This window comes from Camellia sinensis, chromosome 2 (assembly GCF_055761805.1).
Source record: "Camellia sinensis isolate YWXY chromosome 2, ASM5576180v1, whole genome shotgun sequence".
NCBI classification, from domain to species: Eukaryota; Viridiplantae; Streptophyta; class Magnoliopsida; order Ericales; family Theaceae; genus Camellia; species Camellia sinensis.
The window spans coordinates 23,608,997-23,632,724 of NC_138962.1; the positions used below are offsets into that span (position 1 = coordinate 23,608,997).

The 23,728-nt window shown below is 33.3% G+C and overlaps 3 protein-coding genes across 4 annotated transcripts; 1 reads left to right on the plus strand and 2 right to left on the minus strand.

The window, feature by feature from the left end:
- Positions 1-1,307: 1,307 nt before the first annotated feature.
- LOC114267150 (26S proteasome regulatory subunit S10B homolog B) lies at positions 1,308-7,343 on the plus strand. The gene is made up of 10 exons (XM_028208154.2): positions 1,308-1,598; positions 3,846-3,965; positions 4,343-4,479; positions 4,610-4,771; positions 4,896-4,982; positions 5,105-5,191; positions 5,310-5,447; positions 5,636-5,827; positions 5,913-6,011; positions 6,995-7,343. Exons 1-10 carry the CDS (start codon positions 1,493-1,495, stop codon positions 7,067-7,069), a joined length of 1,203 nt encoding a protein of 400 aa, XP_028063955.1. The 5' UTR covers positions 1,308-1,492; the 3' UTR covers positions 7,070-7,343.
- Positions 7,344-8,488: 1,145 nt separating this feature from the next.
- IMPL2 (inositol monophosphatase family protein) lies at positions 8,489-13,798 on the minus strand. 2 transcript variants are annotated; one of them, XR_003630869.2, is made up of 9 exons: positions 13,230-13,798; positions 13,046-13,124; positions 11,892-11,986; positions 11,755-11,804; positions 10,248-10,372; positions 9,962-10,028; positions 9,444-9,533; positions 9,052-9,126; positions 8,489-8,840 (listed from the first exon to the last, which is right to left on the minus strand). XR_003630869.2 is itself a non-coding variant. In XM_028208157.2 (9 exons), exons 1-9 carry the CDS (start codon positions 13,561-13,563, stop codon positions 8,770-8,772), a joined length of 1,023 nt encoding a protein of 340 aa, XP_028063958.2. In that variant the 5' UTR covers positions 13,564-13,798; the 3' UTR covers positions 8,489-8,769. The 2 variants fall into 2 exon arrangements, 1 of the variants encoding a protein (XP_028063958.2); XM_028208157.2 differs by having other exon boundaries at positions 9,052-9,163.
- Positions 13,799-15,767: 1,969 nt separating this feature from the next.
- On the minus strand, positions 15,768-22,105 carry LOC114267149 (RING/U-box superfamily protein). The gene is made up of 5 exons (XM_028208152.2): positions 21,801-22,105; positions 20,335-20,765; positions 18,442-18,473; positions 16,447-17,422; positions 15,768-16,259 (listed from the first exon to the last, which is right to left on the minus strand). Exons 2-4 carry the CDS (start codon positions 20,660-20,662, stop codon positions 16,469-16,471), a joined length of 1,314 nt encoding a protein of 437 aa, XP_028063953.2. The 5' UTR covers positions 20,663-20,765; positions 21,801-22,105; the 3' UTR covers positions 15,768-16,259; positions 16,447-16,468.
- Between the last annotated feature and the right edge of the window lie 1,623 nt (positions 22,106-23,728).

The following is a 23,728-nucleotide window of genomic DNA, read 5'->3' on the forward strand; positions in this document are numbered from 1 at the left end:
ATGTCGAGATATCAAACTATTAATTTAAAAACATTTAATAAAATACAAAATATAATAGTAATGTATCAAATCACTATTTATTAATACAATCAAATTAAACAAATCATGTTGCAAGAATTTCACGTGTCAGCAAGTGCAATACTTCGTCAAAAATATTAACTCCAGTAACAGTTTGAGATAAAATAAACTAATATCAATAATTTAGTGAAGTAGTTGTTCAAATTAGTCTCATTTGACTCCATGATTAGTAAAAAGTTAAAAAACAATAAAAAATCTCTAATTTTTTTCTCAATTTGTACAAAAAAAAATTAAATATTTCTTTTCATTCACATTACTTTTTTTTGCACTTTTTTTTTATTGCAAAAAGTCAAAAAAATAAAATAAAAATCCAAATATATACTATTTATTTTAGTTGAAAATCTTAAAAAAATAAGGGCAGTAGTGTAATTTTGAAAAGTGTAGGGATGTGAGAGTAATTTTCATTAGGGATGAGCATGGTCCGGATTAGACTGGATTGGAGTAAAACCAGGACCAATCCGTTATCTGCGGATCCCGAAAAATTAGAACTAATCCAATCTGTTTAAATCATGGAACTAATCCAAACCAATCCATTTAAACACGGATTAGATCGGTTTAGGACTATGGATTTACATAATTAAATAACAAAAAATATATATACAACACTTTAATTTCATAAAAATATAAATATAGCATCATATTAGTTTCACAATAGCAACATATTTTTTCGTAATAGCGACAAACTGTTTTAGAATTTAAACAATTATAAGAAAACTAATTGCACCATAAGTATTTAGACCATTACAAATTAACACTAAAAACTAAAACAAAAATAATAAAAGAAGATACTATACAAGTTTAGGTTTAGATTTAAATTTTATATAAAATAAGAGAATATACTATGCAAGAAGATGTATAATAAAAATATAGACTATTTATATACGATCCGAATCGATTTTAATCCGAAACTGTAGAATTCATTCCAAAACCAATTCATGAACTATAAGTTTTTAATTTTTTAATATGAAATCGAGCCACGAATTTAATTAATTAATCCAACCCCTGTTTGGTACAGGTTAAAAGCTGCTTATTTCAGCTTTCAGTTTAATTTAAGTTATTTTTATGTATTTGGTTTAGCTTATAGCTCATACCTTATAGCTTTTTGAAAGTCAAAAATCAACTTATTCTTTGAGTGGGGCAAGAGATGCTTACTTTATAAGTCAAAAATTAACTTATATTCATAATTATAAGTTATAAGTTATTTAGACATAAGCTATAAACACTCTCCCACCGCTCTACTAAACAGGCCTAAATTAGGCTGACTGGGTCCGACTACGAATTTCAGGATTCCTTTCTCGGTCTTAATTTTCATCCCTATATAAACATCGTGGCTTGCTTGATCGGCAAGTCGAGAGATCATTCCTTTCCTTTCCATCGAAATCAGTAACTCGTTGTGTTGGCGACTGAGATACCGATGTCGAGCGAGGCCGAAGACGCCGTCCTCCGCCGCCGCACCGCAGTGACTGAGTACCGGAAAAAGCTTCTCCAGCACAAGGAGCTCGAATCCAGAGTCCGTGGAGGTCAGATTTTTCCTTCCGTATAAACCCTAGATTCTAGCTTCTGAATTCTGGTTTTCGATCTGATTCGACTTTCTAGGGATTTTGAACTAGTCACTTATTATATATACACACATGTATGCATTGTGGATTTGAACTCTTCTAGTATTTGTGAAAATCGGGGAGAATGAAGAGAGAAATCAGAATCTAGTTCGTGAATTCTCGTTATTGATCTGATTCGACTTTCTAAGGCTTTTTGAACTTTCACTGATACATTTGTGGATTTGAACTGTTTTAGTATTTGCTGTTGGTTCCTTTGTTTAATTGCGGTGAAAATCGGGAGAAAGAAGAAAGAAATGAAAGGCCGAGTTCCTGAATTCTCGTTATTGATCTGATTCGAATTTCTAGGGCATTTTAAACTTTTCACTGATACATATATGCACACACGTATACATTGTGGATTTTGAACTTTTTTAGTATTTGCTATTGGTTCCTTTGTTTAATTGCAGTGAAAATCGGGGAGAAAGAAGAGAGAAATCAGAATCTAATTCGTGAATTCTTGTTATTGACCTGATTCGACTTTCTAGCAATTTTTCAAAATTTCATTGATACATATATGCACACACGTATGTATTGTGGAATTGAACTGTTTTAGTATTTGCTGTTAGTTGCTTCATTTAATTGTGGTGAAAATTGGGGAGAAAGAAGAAGGAAATCAGAAGCTAGAATTTAAGAATAGTATGGAATGGTAAACTAGAATTTGAGCAGAGGATCTAGTTTCTTGGGGTGAGAAATATCAAATATTTCATGCTCAAAAGTTTGTCAATGAGATAATTAGGAAAAGATGTAATGCTGTTTTGGTTCAGGAAAAAATTGATAGCTCCAAACCTACTAAAAATTCAGGAACCAAACAGGAATTTAACGTGGTTGCTTGGAAATCCATCCCTTTACCAGGAAATAATTAACTGATTAAACCACCGGTTTTCAAACCAGAAGAGGATTGAAAGATATTTGCAAGTGGATAGTTGGTGACATTGGGGGAATCAAACCTTAGTCTGAATTTTAAATATGTAATGCAATTTGGAGTAGTTGGACATTGGGGAAATAGTTGGCCAAAATCTTTTGAGCATAAGCTTGCTTCTATGTAGATGCCTCAGAGGAGCAAGATAAAATTTGTGAGAAAAGTGATAAATGGAATGTACTATTGAAGAAGACATCCTGTTTGGTTATGCACAACAATATATATGTGTGTAGTAATTTTTTTTAGTGGGACCAGGATTTGTTACATGTGGAAATAATTTAAGTCCTTGGCAAGCTATTTTGTGACTGGTTTCAGGAATTTTTTGTTGCATGGATATTATCTGAACTATTGAGGTATCCACAAATTTGGTCGATGGTGTTGTCATCATACTGCTGATGGCAAGTTATATTATGTTATTCAGGTTGGCTGGCAGGTAGAACATTTTTGAACTTTAAAAAACAAAAGCTCGTGTGATTTGAAAGAATACAGCCATGCAATCTTATTGGTATTAAATAGTTTCATTCCCTGATTCCCATTTATTATCTTCTGTAACAAACAACTATTCTAATTTGATGTGAAGATTATCATTTCAAAGGGTTCATTTTCAAATTTATGGATTGTGTTAGCTTATGATATTACCTAGCTTCTTTGCTGGAAGTTCTTCATGTGTTGTTTTTCTGCTGCTAGACAAGAAGTCAAGCTTTATTCTGCATATCTTTTCCTTTGTTTGCTTAGAAGCTCGAATCTATAAGCAACTTTTGGGTTGATGCTCTAATTCTTTAATCTAATGATCTAATAGAGGAATTTCTATGCATTTGGCATGTCATACTTGTTTGCCTTTGAATACGTGATGTTCAGTCACTGACTAGGAACATGGTGAGTGGTGCTGGATTTTGCGTCTTTGTGAGGGGCTCTGTTATCTGGAATTTTTGTAATCACCAACACAAGACACCCCACTGAAAGTCATCAGTTTTGAGATCATCAATCACATTTTAAAAATTGCAACTATCATGGTTGCTTTACTTCAGGTCTTTTTCTGGTTCTTTTGGTGCATGTATCTAGTTGAGATTTTTAATTGCAACTCATGTCTTTGGTTGTGCTGACTTGCTTTGTCATGTTTATTGTTGTGATTTTCTTTCTGGACAAACATTCTAGTTTCTTTTTCCTGTCCTAAGGAGCATTTTAGTATCAACCAATCTAGTTTTACTGTATATGCATGGCTGTCACTGACTTGTGTTGAATGTACACAGTAAGAGAAAACTTGCGGGCTACGAAAAAGGAGTATGCTAAAACCGAAGATGACTTGAAGTCCCTTCAGAGTGTTGGACAGATCATTGGCGAAGTTCTTAGGCCTCTTGACAATGAACGGCGTAATTATTCTTTCTCGATACTCTCTTTCTAGTATATTTCAAACATGAATATTGTGGGTGTGGAACCTAAGTTTACCCATGAATTCTATATGCTTTATTCCAATTTCTGCTTATTTTCCTCTTCCTTGTAAAGAAAACCTGAACAATCCCTCAATGTCGAGGGGTAAATTATTCAGTAGGTGTTGCAGTTAAGTATTCTAGTTGGGCGTTGATGTAATGCGTGTAATGGAAGCCTGTTGCTTTAGTTATTTTCAACACATTTCATTGTTTATATTTGAAATTTCTATTTGCTACTTGGAATCATAATTTTTTTTTTCTTCACCACATAGTGATGTTTTGTTGGTGGAACTAATTTTATATCATCTGTACTGTTTCAGTGATAGTTAAAGCAAGTAGTGGACCAAGATATGTGGTTGGCTGCCGCAGTAAAGTGGACAAGGAAAAATTAACTTCAGGCACTAGAGTGGTTCTTGATATGACTACTCTTACAATTATGCGAGCTCTTCCCCGTGAAGTTAGTATCTTCTCTGATGCCCTGTAAAGATTATTATCTGATTGACTATCATTTCATTGATGATATTGTCGTCCAACATTTTCATACCATGCGTTGATATGATGTATATTGTGATTAACTTTGTTTGCAGGTTGATCCAGTTGTATACAATATGCTTCATGAAGATCCTGGAAATGTTAGCTACTCTGCAGTTGGTGGGCTGTCTGATCAGATCCGAGAACTAAGGGAATCTATAGAATTGCCTCTAATGAATCCTGAGCTCTTCATAAGAGTTGGCATCAAACCTCCCAAGGTAATTTTGATAGAATTTTTGGTCACTTATATATGTTGTGCATTGTTAACAAGGATAAGTGCTTCAGTTATTATAATTGATATCTGTAGTAATTTTATATAGAAGCCAAATTCTACTTGATCAGGGTGTTCTTCTCTATGGACCTCCTGGAACTGGCAAGACGTTATTAGCTAGAGCAATTGCCAGCAACATAGATGCCAACTTCCTAAAGGTAAAAGACACTGTTGTTTGTGACTTCTGTTGTAGGCTGTTAACATGCCATTCCTTTTTAATTTACTCTTTACACTACACTTAGGAATGATAGGATACTTTCTAAATTGGTAAAACATGCAGGTTGTATCAAGTGCCATAATCGATAAGTACATAGGAGAGAGTGCAAGATTGATCAGGGAAATGTTTGGTTATGCTCGTGATCACCAGGTGAGAGCAAACACAAAAAATATTTTCAATTTGTGACATACTCCACTCATCAAAGTCTCTGCATCATCATCATCATCCAAAAAAAAAAAAAAGTTATATTTGTTTTCTTCTTGTTTAGCCCTGCATCATTTTTATGGATGAAATTGATGCCATTGGTGGACGCCGCTTCAGTGAGGGAACAAGTGCTGATCGAGAAATTCAAAGAACACTCATGGAGTTGCTTAACCAGCTGGATGGATTTGACCAGCTTGGAAAGGTGTTATATTGTTTTTTGTGTACCAAATCCATTATGTTGGTATCATATGTAGTGCCTATATTTAGATTGCAGCATTTTTAATTTCATATCCATATGCAAGATCACCTATCGGCTGTGTGCATATTTTTGCGTAGGATAATAATTCAGTTGATTATATACAATAATTTAGTATGAACTGCATGTCCCAGGTGAAAATGATAATGGCAACAAACAGGCCTGATGTTCTGGACCCTGCACTTCTTCGCCCGGGGCGGCTTGATAGGAAAATTGAGATTCCATTGCCTAATGAACAGTCGAGAATGGAAATCCTCAAAATCCATGCTGCTGGAATTGCCAAGCACGGTGAAATTGATTATGAGGCAGTTGTGAAGCTTGCCGAGGTAAGGCTAGCTATGCTAATTGATACCTTCTCGTTTATTATCACATACTCTGGCAAAAGTTTTAATCAGTTGCAATTTTCTTCAGGGATTTAATGGGGCTGATCTTCGTAATGTGTGCACTGAGGCTGGTATGTCTGCAATCCGTGCAGAGCGTGATTATGTCATTCATGAAGATTTCATGAAGGTAAAGTTTTCTACACTTCATAAAATGCACTATGCACTATGCCATGTAGCGTGTTGGTTGGTGCTGTGGGACTACTGAATAATTATCCTATAAGGTTTAACCAAAATATATATATATATATATATTTACCCTATATGGTTGATACAAGGCCTTAACCTATTGGATTTGGAAGGAAACAAAGTAGTGACAATATTATTCAAAGCTGTCAAGAAAAAAGTGTTGTTTTTCATAGCTAATGACTTGAATTTATATTTTTAGGCCATTTTAATTATCATATATGATTTTTGTTAGGGGATAAGTAATACCTAGGGATTATTTTGGGGGGGGGAGATTAATAATATGTAGGATATTGGACATCCTATATTTGATTATGGTAAAGATGAAGCATGATATAAGAGGGGTGGATTATTTTTGGCCGTTGGACAGAGAATGGGATCTTATCCCATGGTAAGGATTATTAATACCATGGGGTGCTATGTTTGGTTCATGGACAGAATTAGGCTGGATAAGTTATCTTGGGATACAATCTCAGGATAACTTATCCTAAAGAGGGCATTTTGGAATTTTGGGACAAAATTTAGTTTGGGATAAGTTGTCCCACCACCCCTTCCCCTGGGACAAAATAATTCTGCATATGTGGGACAAAAGGGTTTAGCTATTTGATAAATATGTTCTATAAAGATGCGGCATCGTGTTCTTTATCACAAGCCCAACACTATATATAGAGACTAAATCAGAATCTCTAAATGCTTCATATATGGCACAGAACATTGCATGAAAGTTTTGAACTTGAAAATCCTGTGTGCGCGTTTATCTTAATCGTTGAGGCTTGCTGTCTAAATGCTTCATACATAGCATAGCATGGAAATTTTCAGACTTGAAAATTCTGTGCGCATGTTCATCTTGATTGTTAATGCATTGCTTCATCTGTTCAATTCAGTGTTTCTTTTCTTTTCTTGTTTTTTTTTTTGTTTATATTTCAGGCGGTCCGAAAACTGAATGAAGCAAAGAAACTCGAATCAAGTGCTCATTACAATACTGATTTTGGCAAGGATTAAAACCTGATTGGTTTAAACTATTAAATTGTGTGGGGCTTGCAATGCAATATATACTCTCAATCAGGAAATGAGCCCCTCCGAGATAGGGAGGTTGAAGAGTCTCGGAGGAAAATCAGATTACTTTTGTGCTTGAGTTTCTGTTCAATACCCGTATTTGTTCTTACTGAATAACCAGTGCCCGTTGGACTTAATATCCTCGTCTTTTTTATTTATTTATTTTCGTTTTTATTTTTTTTCTCCCAGTATGAAAAACTTAATATGCTTTTTACTCGTATTATGCGTCTCTACTTTTCTCCCGTTTCTATAGTTTTCCTTATTTTGCTGAAGTGTTTTACCGATGTCTTATAAAAAACACATGGCCCATGGGCTGGCCTGAGCCCGGACTGGCTCATGGCTTGACCCAGCCCTGAAAAATATGGACTAGGCTTTGGCTGAGAGGTAAGGCCCATGGCCTGGCCTGATGGACTTTTTGAGGCCCGGCTTATGGGCTTTGTTACCTTTTGAGATATTATTTTATTTATTAATTTCTCAATGTATACCTAGTTTATTTGGATAAAAAGTGCAAATGATTGATGGGGTTTGTATTATCTTGTAATGATGCAATTCCTCTGGCCTTTTAATTTTGTACTTCAATTAAAAAAATAATTTTTATTATTATTAAGTATGCATATATAATTGTTAGGGTGTTTCAAAAAATAGTATATTAAAAAATTTCAATAATTTTTAATTTAATAAAAAAAGCCCATATTAGGTTTAAAGGGGCCAAGTCCGATTCAAGTTCATATTTTTAAAACCTAATGGATTTAGGCTATATTTGTTTGAATGGATTGAATTAGGTTAGATTAGTATTTTCATGATTAATAATTTTAAGATTATAAATCTTTTAAATTGTACATCTTATCTTATGTTTGGATTGTAGATGTTATCTTATGTCTGGATTGAGGATTATAAAGAGGATTAATAGTCTTAGATTTTAATTTAATTTTTCAATTTATATTCCATCCTTCTTTGTGAGATTGAATAGTTCATTATACGTGTAATATCATATCTATTGTTAATTTATACTTTTATACTTCAATTGTTTAATTAAAAATCAGACCAATAATTTTATTGAACTATTATTATCCGAACAAACATGAATTTTAAAAAATATGAGCTTGTGGGCTTAGCCCTACTCATGGGCTTTAAAAAAATTTAGGCCCAATACAATATTTTTAGGCTACTCCCGTATTACCGCGGCGTTTTATCCCTATAGACAACATCATGATAAAGCAATACGATGTTGACCGATGACTGGAAATTCAAAATCTGTATGAATTAATAATCTGTGGATCATTTTTTGGGTTACAATTTGGATTCAACTCTCTTGTGATATTTGACATCACTGCAGAAAAAGATACAATCTTTGACCAAAAAAAATATGGAAATGAGTATAGATGACGTACCTTTGTCAAGAAGGGTACGGCCACCATATTAATATCAAGTTATATTAAAAAGTAAGGGCATAAACTTGCTAATAAAAGTTTCACATTTGACCAATTGATATTTGAAGATTAAAAAAATTGATTGTTCAAGCTTAAATGCATGTTTTACTCCAGGATGGTCCGAAGTGCCTGTCTCGGGGAGATTCCTTGATAGCCAAAAAAAAAAAACCCCTAAATAGGAGCTGCAAAATGGTACACACCATCAAATGGCAACATTTATTGCCATTGTAATGAATCAAGAGCTTGTTGGTGAAGCTGTTTATCTCCAGCTGCCAATACATCAAAACCTGGAAAATAAAAAACAACCAAAATATGAACTGTATGCAAGTGAACTAAAACAAAGAAACATTTGCACAAAACAAAGAAACATTTGCACAGGCACACTAAATGACTCGCATCTATAATATTTTATCAACTTGAATCGTCAATTTATGTGGATCAGACGAGTTACTAGACTCAAATCTGAAATAAGATTAAGCCAGCCAAATAAAATCATACTTGTTGGAAGTGAATCTGAAGAAGCTTCCCAGTGAAGTTGATGCCCTTTCCAATCAGTTATAACTCCTCCAGCGCCTTCTATCACGGGTATTAGTGAGAGGAAATCGTATGGCTAAAAAAAAAAGGTGCAATCTCATTAATGAGAAGACAAAAAATCAAAGGTTTCACATGCAGGCACAAAGAAATTGCCAACACCTAAGTTCTTACTAAAGCCATATTTTGAGAAATTAACTCTAGTTCATTTACATTTACTATAGTTTTTTAACCAGCAAGATCATAAAAGAAGTCCCTAGTCTTCCATATGGAACAGCCAGTTCCATACTTATTGGGACTCGGGGTAAATTTGATCTCTGAATGGCATATGCTAAGAAATGAAAAAGAGTATGGCTCACCTTAAGACCAGACTCGATCACAAGATCCACAAAACCCGAGGCGAGGAGAGCATAAGCATAACAGTCACAGCCATAAAGTGGTACTTTTACCTGTGAACATAAAAGGAGGCATGAAAAAAGAAGGGAAAAAAAGTGTATCAAATGGACCAAAGTGGTTGGTTTCCACATTTCACAAGAAGATCAAAGGACATAAATATAAAATCAACAAAAGGAAGGAGAAAAAAATTGAAAGATATGCACTTCCCAAAATAATGCCAATGACAAAAATGAAGTATTCCATCCAAAGATCCTCAGACCTCTATTGATCTCAAAAGATTAAACAAATGTTATGATGACAAATGGAAACAAATATTATTGCCAATATATGGTCATAAAAATGAGATCTAAGTTGTAATGGTTTTAGGTGTTTTAGGGACATCATTGTCCAGATCACCATTCACCAGCATGAGACATATTTCTCATATTTCAAATCATTCTTACTTTTTCTTTCCCAAAATGCAACATCGATTTGGACAGACCTTATCCCTAACTCGAGCAAATGCCACTTCAGCATCTCCATTGAAAAGATGTGGGCTAGTTGTGTACCTAAATTAGAAAAGAGAAAAAGTAAGAAAAAGGGGACAAACCATAAATTTACCACTCTTTGAGCTTGTAAAAACTACAATAGTTGAAAGACTAAACATAGAAAGTCCAAATGGTTGAAACATAGATAAAAAGATTTTTCTTATTGCACCACAACCTTTCTTATAGGTTTATCTATTTATTTATTCAGAAGAAGAATCATTTTAGAAAGGAAGAACATACAGATAGGCTTGTGAAAGCTTTGCACAACTGCGCGTGGAGATTTCTTGCCCATTCAGCATAGTTTTTCTTCCATTTATCCCAATCCATCTTTCTCTTAAAACAGGTTGATCAATTATACCAAAAATCTAGATAAAAAAAAAAAAAAAACCACCAGAACAAAAATTAATAAAATTTGCATGCAGAAACTAAATAACTGATGAACTAGAATCAATCAGCAATTTGTTCATTTAGCATAGTTACAGGTCACAATATAAGGATGGAGATTTTCATATAGGTAGTCCACCCATACCTCTGAAAATTGAACATGGATGACAAGAGAAACATAACGAACTACAATTTGTACTAAAATGATGATGACATCACTGCAGAAATACCATGACAAGAAAATAGACAAATGCAGAAAAATATTCAACTATTTTGAATACATTTTAAACAGTCAAATCTACACAATACTTCGATAGAAAAGCAAGGATTTTACCAGAGAGCACTTTCCAAATTACAACAACCAGGATCAGTCCCTAACACCATAGGATTCAAGTTCTCGTTGAACCGCACTTTTGGAAACACCAAGTTTTCCTGGTTGGTTGCTCTTTTGTTGGATTAAAGACGGATAACAATGCAAGAGTTCAAATATAATTGGACACCATGAAATTAATTCAAACTTTTAGATGCCTCGTATAGAGAACGGTAATAGATGACGAAAAGGGGAAGGTTATATAATCACAATAATGGTAATATTGGAACCAGCCATCCTTGAAGCCCCAATACCAACTGGAAGGGTTGGCTAGAGCCCCTGGATGGTTGCACCTCATTAGGAGGTCAAGGATTCAAGTCTTGTCACTCACGCGCAAGACTTTCCCTCACCCACCTCCGATGTGCCAAAAAAAAAAAAGAGTTGGAAGGCTCAGACCATGTGGGATGAAGAAGTAAAAGAAAGGCTTTTGGAAGAAATATGATAAATATTTAGAGTTTAGGATGTAAGCATGTTATGGCATATATTTTCTTTCAATATTACTTATTTCATATCAAGGTTGCATAGTATAAATTTATACCACATCCACATCCAATAGAGGTTTAGGCGGAAATCACCCTATGAGGCAAACATACATATGCTGCTCTCTATATTTCTGTAACAGAAATCAGTGGAGTAGGCACGTAGTGTGTTGGCCCAAACATCCCTATTGATAACTTTGTTTCCATTTTAACGTAGAAATATGGCATATATTTTATTTCAATATTCTCCATTTTCATATCAAGGTTGCATAGTATGAATTTATACCACATCCATATCCAATAGATGTTTTAAGTGGTAAATGAGGCAAACACAAATATGCTGCTCTCTATATTTTCTGTAACAGCAGTCAGCGGAGTAGGGACACAGTGTCGGCCTCAACATCCCAATTGATTAGTTTGTTTCCATTTCAATGCATAAATTGCATCTTATGCACTAATAAAGCGCTTATTCCCCCCATTTTCTGCAAAGAATCAGATGGCACATGATTCATACCGGTTTACCTCTGTGTAGCAGAGCAATAAGAGTTCCAAACAAGGGTTTGCCTGGAATACAATACAAGTAAAGAATCAGTTCAGCAAATATTTGAAGTTCAAACTTAATTTAACTTCAGAAATACAAAGACGAAATACCAGTTATAAAACTTTTTGTTCCATCTATTGGATCTAAAACCCAAACATATTCTGCAATTTTCTCTTTACATCTCCAACCCTTCTCCTCTCCAAAACTGCAATTTGCATTCTCTAACAGTTTCAGCAAAAACAATGGCACTACAAGGCATTATATATACAAAATCTTATATAAGAACTAACACTAATTCACTACTGCTCCTTTTTGTTTATCAGAAAAGTAAAAGAACACAAATACATAAATGAGAACCAAGAAAATAAGTATGCACATGCCACTCACTATCAGCATGATAAATTGGTGTTGGTTAGCAGATTAATTTTTTTTTATTCTTCTTTAACCTTTTTCGTAGGGCTACCAAAAAATCAAGTTGTTCATGAGATCGGCTCATTTAAAGCTTAGTTTGTTTGCTAAATGAATGAGCTCGAGCTTGATTTTTAGGCTCATGTATTAATTGAGCCGAGCTCGAGTAGCCCCAAGCTAGGCTCAGTAAGGCTCGTGAACATAAACAAAATAAATTAATATTTATTTTTAATAATATATCAAATAAATTTTTATTAATTTATTTTATTTCTATTTGTGTAAATTTACATATTTGATTGATAAAATTTATTATTAACATAAGCATGCTTGTATATTTTGCTCATAATTTTTTATTTTTTATCTTAATAAGTAAATTAATTTAATTTAATTTAATTTTTTTTTTTTTTGAGCTCGAGTTAGGGTCGTTTATGTAATCTAGTTGGCTCAAGCTGAGCTCGAATTTCTCAAATATTTGGCAAGCCGAGCTCAAGCTTGATTATTTAAGCTCAACTTGAACTCGGCTCGAGCTTGAACTTGACTAATTCTTAATAAACAAGCATGAACACCTAAAAGCTCGGCTTGCCTCTAACTTTTCATAAACTGAAGGAATGTAAATTTAGAACTCAAATTTCTTTTCCTTTTATATCTATTCATTTGGCACAAAAATGGAAAGAATGATTACACATTTACAATAGTGTAAATTATGTATATCTCTTCTGAGTGAGAAGTTGTCTAATACAATCTAACATTCACACAACTAATTACTATATCTGAGCAGCGTATGCCATTATTTTATTTTCTGTTTCTGGAGATGAAATTCATGAAAACACACAATGCTGAAAATAATCTCACTTACATTGCATGAGAAGGAAAATTCGCTTGTATAATCGAAACCATCGCTTCCTCAGCCAATTGATCAGCAATCGTAACAGGACCTAAACCAAGTCCACCACACACAAACACACAACATCAAACAATCATCACAACACACAAAATCGTTCAACAAAAGGTTCTAATCCGATTATTCGATTCGAACTTACTGAAATCTTCTTTATCGAGAATGTCGAAGCTCTTGCGGAAGTACTTCCGAATGACTTCTCCAGCTGCGTCGGCGATCTCGTTGCCAACTCCGGCGAATCGATCGAACTCGGAGTGTTGGATACCTAAGTTGACCGTTTCGCTTTGATTTGAGATATTTGAGTTTGAAATCATTGTTGGAGAAGATTTGGTAGGGTGAGAGATGTGGAGTGTTAGGGTTGAAGGAGGGAATGGTAGGGTTGGGAATCGATGGTAGAGGAGAGAGAGGGAGGGTTTTGAGGAGGAGAGAGGAAGGAAAGAGGGATTTAGAGAGAGGAAGTGAGATTGAGAGAGCATTTTGCAGAGTTATGTAGGGTTTTAAATAAGCGGGGAAAAAAGGAGTAGAGAGAGAGAGAGAGAGAGAGAGAGAACTGAGAGAGATTGTAGAGAGACAAGGGGGTTGAATGAAAGAGGAGAGAGTGGAGATTGACGTGTGTTTTAGCACACAGCTGCTGGGAAATGGAATAGCAGAAGTTTAGAAATGCTCCATGAAGCACCGCATAGAGCCTACGGGTGGCCACTGGTTCACCTTGTGGAATTGAATAAATTCAAATACATAAATATAATTTTTTTCATTTCAGCAAAAAAAAAAAAAAAAAAAAAAACATAAATTTTGACTATTTAAATAAAAAATATTTTAATTATTTGGTTTTATCTCATGTAGTTAATAAAAAAATTAATAGGACTAAATGAACTTTCAAATCAGTTTAATTTTTTTTTTTAAAAACTTTTTAGATTTGTCTAGATAATTTTAAAATAAAAATATCTTTAATTTTTTTTTTGAAATAGTCCATAAAAGATTAAAAAAATATTTTTTTTAGATATTAATTTCGTTTTAGTGAACTTTTTAAAATTTGACTAATTTTTTTAAAATTTCAAAATTGTCTAGGATTTTTTTATTTATTTTAAAGATGATTCAAAGTTAATTTGTAAAAAAAAAATTTATATTTGGATGCCTGTTTTCCATTCATGGATACCGTACCGTTTGTGGGAGCGAGTTGCATATGGTCTTCTTTTTTATTTTAATTTTATGTCATGTATCTTATCTGACATAAATAACTTAAAATTAGTTTTAAAAAATTGATTATTCAAAAATTAAAAGAGAAATGTACTTTTACATTAAACTTTTTATTATCAATTTTTAAATCCCAAACAAATCCATTGTTAGAGTCAAAATGGAGCAATATTGTGCTTTTCTAAAACATCTCCGTTAGGCTAAGGGATTATTTTAAAAAGTAAGTTAAAAGTTAATTTTTTGAGAGTTAATATGACTTAAAAGAAATTAAAAGTAAAAAAATTAACTTTTAATTTCTTTCCAAAAGAGGCCGTTGCCCTCTTCAATCAAAACCCGACTTCAGATTAGATTGCTAATTATGAATGAAGATTAGATTGCCGATTAGTTTAGAAGAGTGATTCGAGTTTGAGTAAGTAATCAATAATTATTTTTCCATTCAATCCATTCCAAACGACAAAAACACATCTCCATTCCTAAATAAATTCATGTGTTGTTTAATGCATAAAAAAAAAAAAAAAACTTGAAATGATTCATCAATATTAAAAAAACAAAAAAAAAGAACCATACAAATGATTAATCAAAATATAACATAAGCAACTCATGCATCATCAGCCAGTGGAGATGTAATCGGTTTGAAACGATCAATATTTAAATAAAATTTTATACTAAATTGATAATGTCAATTCGATCATATTAAGAATCGATACAAACTAAATTTTTCACTAAACTGCACTGTACACCACCAATTCAAACGGTTCGCCTCAGTGTAATTTTCAATTTACGACATTTCAAATTTGAGTTACTTCTTAAATATGTAATATATTAAATAATACATATAAGAATATTGAATTGACCATTTGTACATTACTTCAATATTCAATCCAACCATTTCACAAAAATACAAACAAAAGAATTAGAAAGAAAATATAATCTGAAAAAGTCTTAAGTAAATCAACTAAACTTTGTACTCAACCAACATCATTATATATTTAATATATATTATGTTTAATAAGCAAAACATTCGGTCAGTTTTGATTTAATTCGGTGCGCAAGGTGTCTAAATCGGTACCAAACCGAAAATTAAAAAAAATTAATTTTAAAAATCACACGGACCGATTCATATTAAAAAATCGACCAAATATAACTAGTTTGGTTCGATGCAATTAGTTTAGTCGATTTTTCTTACATTCCATCTGGCCATTATCCATAGTCTACCAAGAATTGAGCATATTCCTTGGAGAACCATTATCTTGATTCTCCAACATTGAGAGAGGATGATTTTGTTCACTACCCCAGTCAAAGTAGATGTAAACAACATTATTCATTTCCACATCACAATTCTTCACTCCCTATGCAAGAAATCATGCCATACTATTGAAAATCCAATCCTTTTGTCAAACACGACTACGATTTATGTTCAGATCTTAGATTCAGGGAATAATTTCCAGAGGGAAAACAAAAGAGAACAAAAAGAGTGACAAAAATATAGATTTAAAGCATCCACAACCCTTGCATTTTCATTTTCCAATACAAATCCCATCCTTAAATCGAAATCCAAGCACAACCTACAAGTGACCATTGACAGAGTGGCCAATATGTCACTTTCATGAAAAGAGTCGAGTTATCTAAGTCAATACAGAAATTCTTCAAGATAATTTCCATGAACTCATCCATGCAAAAGAACAAATTAAAATGTACAAAAAAAGAAAAAAGAAAGAGAGAGTAAGATGAATAGACACATCATCCATTTTCCTTCTACTGTTCTTTTCTATATATTAAATTGATATTTCCTTTATGTGTTCTTTTTCCCCCTTCTTTACAGTGTAAGTTTCCGAAGCTAAGCTATACCTGCTTGAAATTGCAGACTACGAATGGAGAGAAGTTTATTAATAAGATCCAGATGGAGATAGAAAGATGATCTGCCTCTTTTATAGTTCACCAGCCCACGAGATTTGCGCCGTAGGATCAATCGTGGAACCTGCATACATAAAACTACCAATTCTAAGCTAAAGTAATACATGATTATTATGAACCTTCACGGTTTGAATACAGAATATAGAGGAAAAAAGCCAATTTTTTATTTAAAAAAAGAAAAAAAAAAGAAATCAAATATAGCGTAATATGTGTAGATAAAACTGATATATGTACAAGACAGAGGCGCACACCTCTTAAAAGCCATAAAGCAGTTCACTCCTTGCTGGACTTCGACCAGAAAAATCCCTTCTTCCGAGCAGACTGATTCTCTAACAAGGGCCGAGTCCCTTTTGACCCAAATGAGAAGTGTCGCTTCAAGAAAGGCTTACCTAAGGAGCTCTTCATCCTGGAACTTGAGATCATCTTGAGATTTTTTTCATCAAGTCCGCTCATTTTGTGACCATCAAACACAACAGAATCACCATCAAAATCACTACTCACAATCCGGTTCTTTGATCTCTTGTTTCTAGCCTTCAAATCCATTTCTGCTCTTAATGCTTTTTCACACAATTTCAGGGCCTGCTTCTCCCCAAAAGTACAAACCGGACAAGCAGGGTCGTACTTGCTGATTTCAGGTGTCATATTCTCCAAGCACTCAGCATGGTACACATGGCCACAAATTAGAACAGCAACCACAGCAAGATCATTAGTAGCAATAATTTTCTGGGTACCCCATGAAGATTTCTCAGTTAAAAGCTTCGAGCAAAACCCACAGGTTTGCATATCAGTAGAGGGAGAAACAGAGAGTCGGTTACTAGATCTGGTTGTTTTCTCACGATTGAAGCCCGTGGACTCACTATCAAAAGACCACATTTCTCCATGAGAACCAGCCATGAGCTCAGGGAAGGCAGGTATAGACCAACCATCTGAAGAACCACCAATAGAGCCCCTGGTTGATTCATTGCTCCATCCTGGGAGAGGAAAAGATATTTCTTCAGAAATTGAAAAGTTTGATGATTTATGTCCTGGAACACGGCTATCAGATACTTGTCGTAATAGCTGGTGTCCTGGAGAATGACGGGGCCATCGTGATGGAGTTGAGCTCACAGGAAGGTGGCTTTGGGATGACAAAGGGGATGTAGACAATGATGAAATTGAATGCACCGAAGGTGACAGTTTCGTGGGAGACAGATCTGAAGCTGCAAGGGATTCTGTTGACTCCTTTGCCTAAAAAGAAAAAGAAAAAAGGATGATGTGAGTCTAAGGAAAAGGAGATTTGCAACTTGTGGAGGGCACAAAGTGCGTATGTTGATAATAAAAAAAAGGAAAAACAACTATAAGCCCTATTTTGCTCTTAATATTGAGTCCTATTGAGTTTCAATATGGACAACTAAGTCCTATTTTTCATAAAATATTTCCAAAAAGTTCATTGCTCCATAATGATGGATGTTATCTCAATTTTACCCCTCATTAACAATTTCATAAATATTTTTAATATAAGTAAAATAATATTTTTTAATTGTAAAAATCATGATATTGCATTTAAAAAAATTATAAACCACAATGAAAAAATTATCAATAAGTTCTATTTTGTTTTGAAAATTACTACTGAGTTATATCAAATTTCAATATTAACAAATAAGTCCTACTTTTTTATAATTGTTATAAAAAATTCAATTGTTCATAATAGTATATTTTATTTTAATTTTACCTTTCTCACTAAAATATGAACCAAAAAATTCATAAATAATTTTAATTCATTTAAAATTTATAATTAAATTATTTTTAATTGTTCAAATTAAATGAATTTTCGTAAACAAAGTCATAAATATAAGATTCACCATAATATATAAAATTTTCAGAGTATTATTTTTATAACTCTCTATCATTTTAATAGAATTTAATTTTTTAGATTTTTTGCACTAAAAAATTCATAATTTGGAATAATATTTTATACTATACTTGTTTTGATTCAATTGTTATTTATTATTTTTTTAATATAATATTAATAATTTTTACAATTAAGATTTTAAATTGTAATTAAGTTAGAATTGTTATTCATATTAAAATAAGGCTAAAATTGGGAGGAAACACACCATTATGGAGCAATAAATCCTTTGGGAACTTTTTATTACAAAAAGGACTTGCCCATATTAAAAATTGATAGGACTTAATAGTAATTTTAAGAGCAAAATAAGACTTATTGGTTATTTTCCCTAAAAAAAATACAACTATTCTACACATACCTCTATAGGAAAATTTTTAGAATTTGATTGATCTGCAACACACAAGCAAAAAAATATCAAATACGACACAAAATGTGGAGCTGCTGATGCATCAAAATCCGAATAATCAAATTTGGTGTGCAAAAAAGAAAAGACCCTCGCATTAAGGCCCTATGCAAAGCACCCAAGGCCACATTTCTTACTGATAATCTGCTTTCAAAATACAGACCGAAACTAAGGCATAACAAAGAATAATGAAGACTCATAATTCTCTTTCTTCCACCTCTCATGAAAAGGAAACCAGGGGAGTGTTACATACACACTGAGAGATGAGAGGTTATTCCAAAGCAGATGAGAGGCACAATCGGAGGGAAAACAAAATAGCATTCCATTATTTTTTATTCCAGTAGATAGCATATTGATAAAATAAAATAAAATAAAATAATGAAAAGGAAACCAGGAGAGTATTACATACACCCTGAGAGATGAGAGGTTATTCCAAAGCGGATGAAAGGCATAATTCAAGGGAAAACGAAATGGCATTCCATTATTTTCAATTCCAGTAGATAGCATATTGACAAAATAAATAAAATAAGCCAAATAAATATGGCGGTACATACAAGAAGTATGAAATGGGAGTTATTGATGAAGTGAATAGAAGAAGAGCAGCAAATGAAATGCTGGTGTGTTGTCCCCAGAATGTAACACCTATCAGAACTAGTCCAGACTTCCAGTCATGAGAAAACAGATTTGAAGTCAAATGAATAACATCTGTGAAGTCTAATGCAAGCCAAAATATAATATCTGCCATTATGGACTTCATGTATATAAAAAGGTTATCTTCCTTAAGCAGGCAAAAACATCTATATCTATAAGATCAAAATGTGCAATGAAAATTGAAAAAATAGTCATATTTTGATGAGATCAGATATTTTCTAGAAAATTTCACTACTATACGATGTCAACATCAATTCTTATGGCTCAAGAATATGGTGGATGTTGAGTAGAACAAAAAAAATTCCACATTTCCTTCATCCAATACACGTACTCAAGCACATGCTCGCACATACAAACATAAAAAAATTCTCATAAACTCTTCCTAAATCATAATCAAAACCTAACACATCAAATTCTCAATTCTCCACCTAGCATCATCAACTCTACTAGCCTTTGTCCAAATACTTGGGGTTGGCTATACAGATCCACATCCTCCAATTAGTTCTCCATCTAGAAATCATCATTCATAAAATAAAATGACTAGAATTAAAGTTAATGCCAATCAATGCTAAATCTTATTCTGATTTTCAGGCTTTGCATGGAGTTAACAATTGCTTTGCACAGGCTTAAATGGACTGAAAATTATGGTCCATGGAAACCAATGGCCAAGGTATCCAATACACATCTGATACCCCAAATCTACAATAATAATCCACATCTTCTATTACAAAAAAAGATCTTTCCACTTGTACTTCCAGAACATTGAGCATAACTTGTTTCATAGCAGTGCCAGCAAACTTCTTCCGGTCAAGGACATAAACTCATCAAGACAGCAGCAAGTTTGGTTGATGTAAAGCTAAAATCATGCAAGGACCAAACCACCCCACCCCCCAAGGCTACTGCTTACAATAAAGTTTGGGAGAGATAGTAGGTAGGCAGCTTTGCCCCTGTGTTTTTGCGGGCAGGATACGTTGGGTACACTTCACGGACATGTGTTCTATGTCTGGACACCCCTCAAGACACCTTTGTGAATATATATATATATATATATTTTTAATACTTGTCAAAAGCTGATTTGGGGTCAAACCAAAGCAAACACATGTGCTCAAGCACATTTTGTTTTGGACTGTTTAGGCACACATCAATCACAAAAGGAAAAGCAAATGACCAAAATTCCTGCATTGTTTGAAGATTTACCTGATGAAGGAAGCCTCAAAATTCCAGAATTTCTTTCAGAGATTGGAGACTTCTGCCACGTCAGTGTCCGAAAGCTGTCCAATGGACTTCCTTCTTCTGATGCATATGTAGTTTCTACTGTCGTTCCATATTTAATGTCCAATCTATCATTCCTGCTGGCTCCATCAGAAAGCCAATTCACAGAAGTCTCTTCCCCTGCTACTCGTCCTCGGTTATCCCAACGAAAGCTCCATGATGGTGAATATCTAACATTCCTTTGTGAAACCTCGTTGCTTGGTCCATTTGTTATAGTTCTGTCTCTAGCAGCCACACAACAAGCGGACCCCATAATCAAATAGACCACATAAATCAACAAAGATAACAAATATTGCTTTCACTTGTACCTCCAAGTGAATTTCTCCTAGAGGAAGTTCCAAAACCTACTTGTTCATCTGGAAATTAATATAAAGGAAGCCAACCATCAATAGGATGATCAATTATTATTCAAAAAAGTATATAATGAACTTACACACAGAAATATTTAGTGAAATAAAAAAGGGTCTCATATGGTTATTCATAAATGTAGAGAACTATGTGTCACAGCACAAACTGCCAAACATCTTATGCAATTGCAAAGCATACAAATTAAATCAGAAAACATATTTGCTAACATACATACTATTATTCTTTTGTCTTGGTAGAATGTAGAAAATGCTTAAACTGTTTCAAGATTTTAACTTATTGTTCTGTATGAAAACAAACAGAGAATTACAGCCGGCCACCCAACTTCGTTATGAAAAATTCTCCGCAACGGAAAGCTATTATTATGAGTTGCATATTTCTGCCAAAAATATATTCCTATAAAAGGAAAGCACTCCCATAGAAGAATCAAATGAAAGGACCAAACACAAAATAGAAACACCCGACACAACCAATCGACGAAGTCATCAGCTAAAAAATAAAATTCACTTCTGCTAACAAAAGGGTGTGTTTCCCAAATCTAATTGAATTTAGGGTTCCAACTTTGCCTCAACCCCAATAATCTAGATATTAAAAAAAGGCACAAATTGCTTTACAAGTCAAGAACATTAATGACAGTCAAACCAACAAAACACTATTCAACAAAAGCATACTCAACCGATTTGATAAAACAGTTCTATCTCTAGCAATCGCTACCCATATCTTCTTTTAGGCAAGTCATTTCCAATATATGACTACAACATAAAATTTGAACAAAAACAAAAACAAGCAATACAAATTAGAATCGATTTCATCCCAAAACCCTAAAAATGAGAAGAATCAAACACAACAGAGGTCAGAGAGATCCGAAATTAGATGCGAAGAGATAGTAATCGAGGTCAAAAATAATGAAAAACACCAATTATCACCGCGAAAACATCATGATTTCCAAATTAGTGTCATCGCACACATGAACTATCCCAATTTGAAACAAATGAGGCCCGGACATTGACGTGATCGAACCATACCTGTTTATCGCGAAGCCGCCACAGATGAGAGAGCTAGAGCGAGATCAAAGAGAGAGTAAAGTCTCTGTATAAATATATATATATATATATAGACAGAGAGAGAGAGAGTAGAGAGTAGAGAGAGATTGGTTCAGAACTTCTGATTCTTCTTCGTCCGATTTGCTAGATAGAGAGAGAGAGGAGTGTGGTTGTTTTAGACGGTTCTAATAACTCCGTCAGTGACTGTTGGTGTGACTGCTCTGTGTTTACACTTGAACCGTTAGTTATGACGGAATCGACGTGTAAGCATGTTTTGTTGCTTACTTCGTTTTTTTCTCATAAGAAAAAGACGAAAAGAAAATAAGACATTTAAAAAAAAACACTTCTCGTTAATTTATTTTTTTTCATTTTTTAAATATATTTTTACACAAATTCTAATATTAAATAATATTTTAAGAGTATTGATTAACATTTTTCATAATAAACGTAAGGCACCTGTAGGTGTAAATTATGCTTGTGTTTTTTTCTTATGGATTGTTCACTTATTTGATATATTTTAGAGATAAGTTATTGATCTGAGTGACCGAGTCACCGCAATATTTTTTAGCTTTTTATGTGCAGGTGTGTAGCTTAATCTATTCTTCCATTTGCTCTCTAACTGAATTTTCTAAATCTTAGCAGAAAGATATATTTGATTATGAGATCAAAAATTAACACTCACATAAATTATGCTATCAAAATGCGTCTTCAAAAAATAATCTAAATTTAATTAATAAGTTTAAAACAACTTTATATTTATAAAATATGTTTCAAAATATGAATTTCTCAAGTTATGCTTTAATGCAATAGTACATTCTCAAGTTTTAAATGTATCTTATTAGACCATCTCCAACGATTCATCAAACTTTGCATCAGATTTGAATTTTGGTAAAAAAGTCACTTTTTTGAACTCTAATGGTTTTACCAAATTGGTATATCAAAATGAGAATGGAACAAAAAATTCATCAAAGTGAGAACAGACTCCAGATTTTACCATTTCACTGTGCGTTACCGTTGGGGTGGGTCAACCGGTCAACCAACCGGTTGTCTGGCCGATTGACCAACCAGTCGACCGTTCCCTTTCAAATAGGTAGGTTCAAACCGGTCAAAAAAGGTTCAAATAGATAAAAAAAAAAATTTGCCCTTACTGGTCGACCAACCAGTCGACCCTTCCCTTTTGATATACAGTTGGAGCAAACCATATCAAATTGAGAAAATTAATTTTTTTTTATTCAAATTTGGTAAAAAATTTGATTCACCGTTAGAGATGCTCTTACACCTCCAAAAAAAATGCTGAATTTTGTTCTAAAAATAAAATAAAAAGAAGAGTAAAGTGTGGAATTATTTATTTATTTATCTTGTGGAAAAAGACTAGGTGAGACAGATGGCTTCTGCAGTACGCGGAGTGCGTAATACGCATTCCATGGCTTTCACGTATGAGGGGAAAGTATCAGGATATTGATATTGAGAAAAGAATCTTTAAAACTTGCTTTTGTGTTTGATTATTATCCAAAACAAACTATCATATCATATTCTATTATTATTATTTTTATTTTAAGCTTCTTAATTTTAAAAGCAATTATCGATGGGACTCAGACTCACCACACATGTGTGGGGTACCCAATGTTGTAAAATTTGTAACGCACCGTGAATGTCTGAAAAATTGTTATTTTAGTAGATTTTTTTTAATTTTTGATTATTTTTAGGAGGTTAAAATTTTTGTATTTTGGAAGATAATTGAATTTTTTTGTTGTTAGATGTGATGTTTGTGAGAGAAAAAGTGAAATGATTATGAGTTTAATGTGACATTTTATCTGCATTTATTTTTTTTGATTTTTTAACTAATTTTGCCTTTTAGTATTTTTTTAGCAAAAAAAAAAAAAAAAAACACTTCCCAAACACATTTTTAG

What these genes read in the sequence shown, in the direction of transcription:
- LOC114267149 (XM_028208152.2), bottom strand. Translation starts at nt 20,662, where the DNA reads ATGGGGTCCGCTTGTTGTGTGGCTGCTAGAGACAGAACTATAACAAAT. An exon ending in TTTGAGGCTTCCTTCATCAG is followed by an intron (nt 18,474 to 20,334) that starts GTAAATCTTCAA and finishes TGTGTGTTGCAG; the next exon opens with ATCAATCAAATTCTAAAAAT. An exon ending in CTAAAAATTTTCCTATAGAG is followed by an intron (nt 17,423 to 18,441) that starts GTATGTGTAGAA and finishes TTTTCTTTTTAG; the next exon opens with GCAAAGGAGTCAACAGAATC.
- IMPL2 (XM_028208157.2), bottom strand. Translation starts at nt 13,563, where the DNA reads ATGCTCTCTCAATCTCACTTCCTCTCTCTAAATCCCTCTTTCCTTCCT. An exon ending in AATTTTCCTTCTCATGCAAT is followed by an intron (nt 11,987 to 13,045) that starts GTAAGTGAGATT and finishes TGCAAATTGCAG; the next exon opens with TTTTGGAGAGGAGAAGGGTT. An exon ending in TGCTACACAGAGGTAAACCG is followed by an intron (nt 10,373 to 11,754) that starts GTATGAATCATG and finishes TTTTTTATCTAG; the next exon opens with ATTTTTGGTATAATTGATCA.
- LOC114267150 (XM_028208154.2), top strand. Translation starts at nt 1,493, where the DNA reads ATGTCGAGCGAGGCCGAAGACGCCGTCCTCCGCCGCCGCACCGCAGTG. An exon ending in TAGATGCCAACTTCCTAAAG is followed by an intron (nt 4,983 to 5,104) that starts GTAAAAGACACT and finishes TAAAACATGCAG; the next exon opens with GTTGTATCAAGTGCCATAAT. An exon ending in TTCATGAAGATTTCATGAAG is followed by an intron (nt 6,012 to 6,994) that starts GTAAAGTTTTCT and finishes TTTATATTTCAG; the next exon opens with GCGGTCCGAAAACTGAATGA.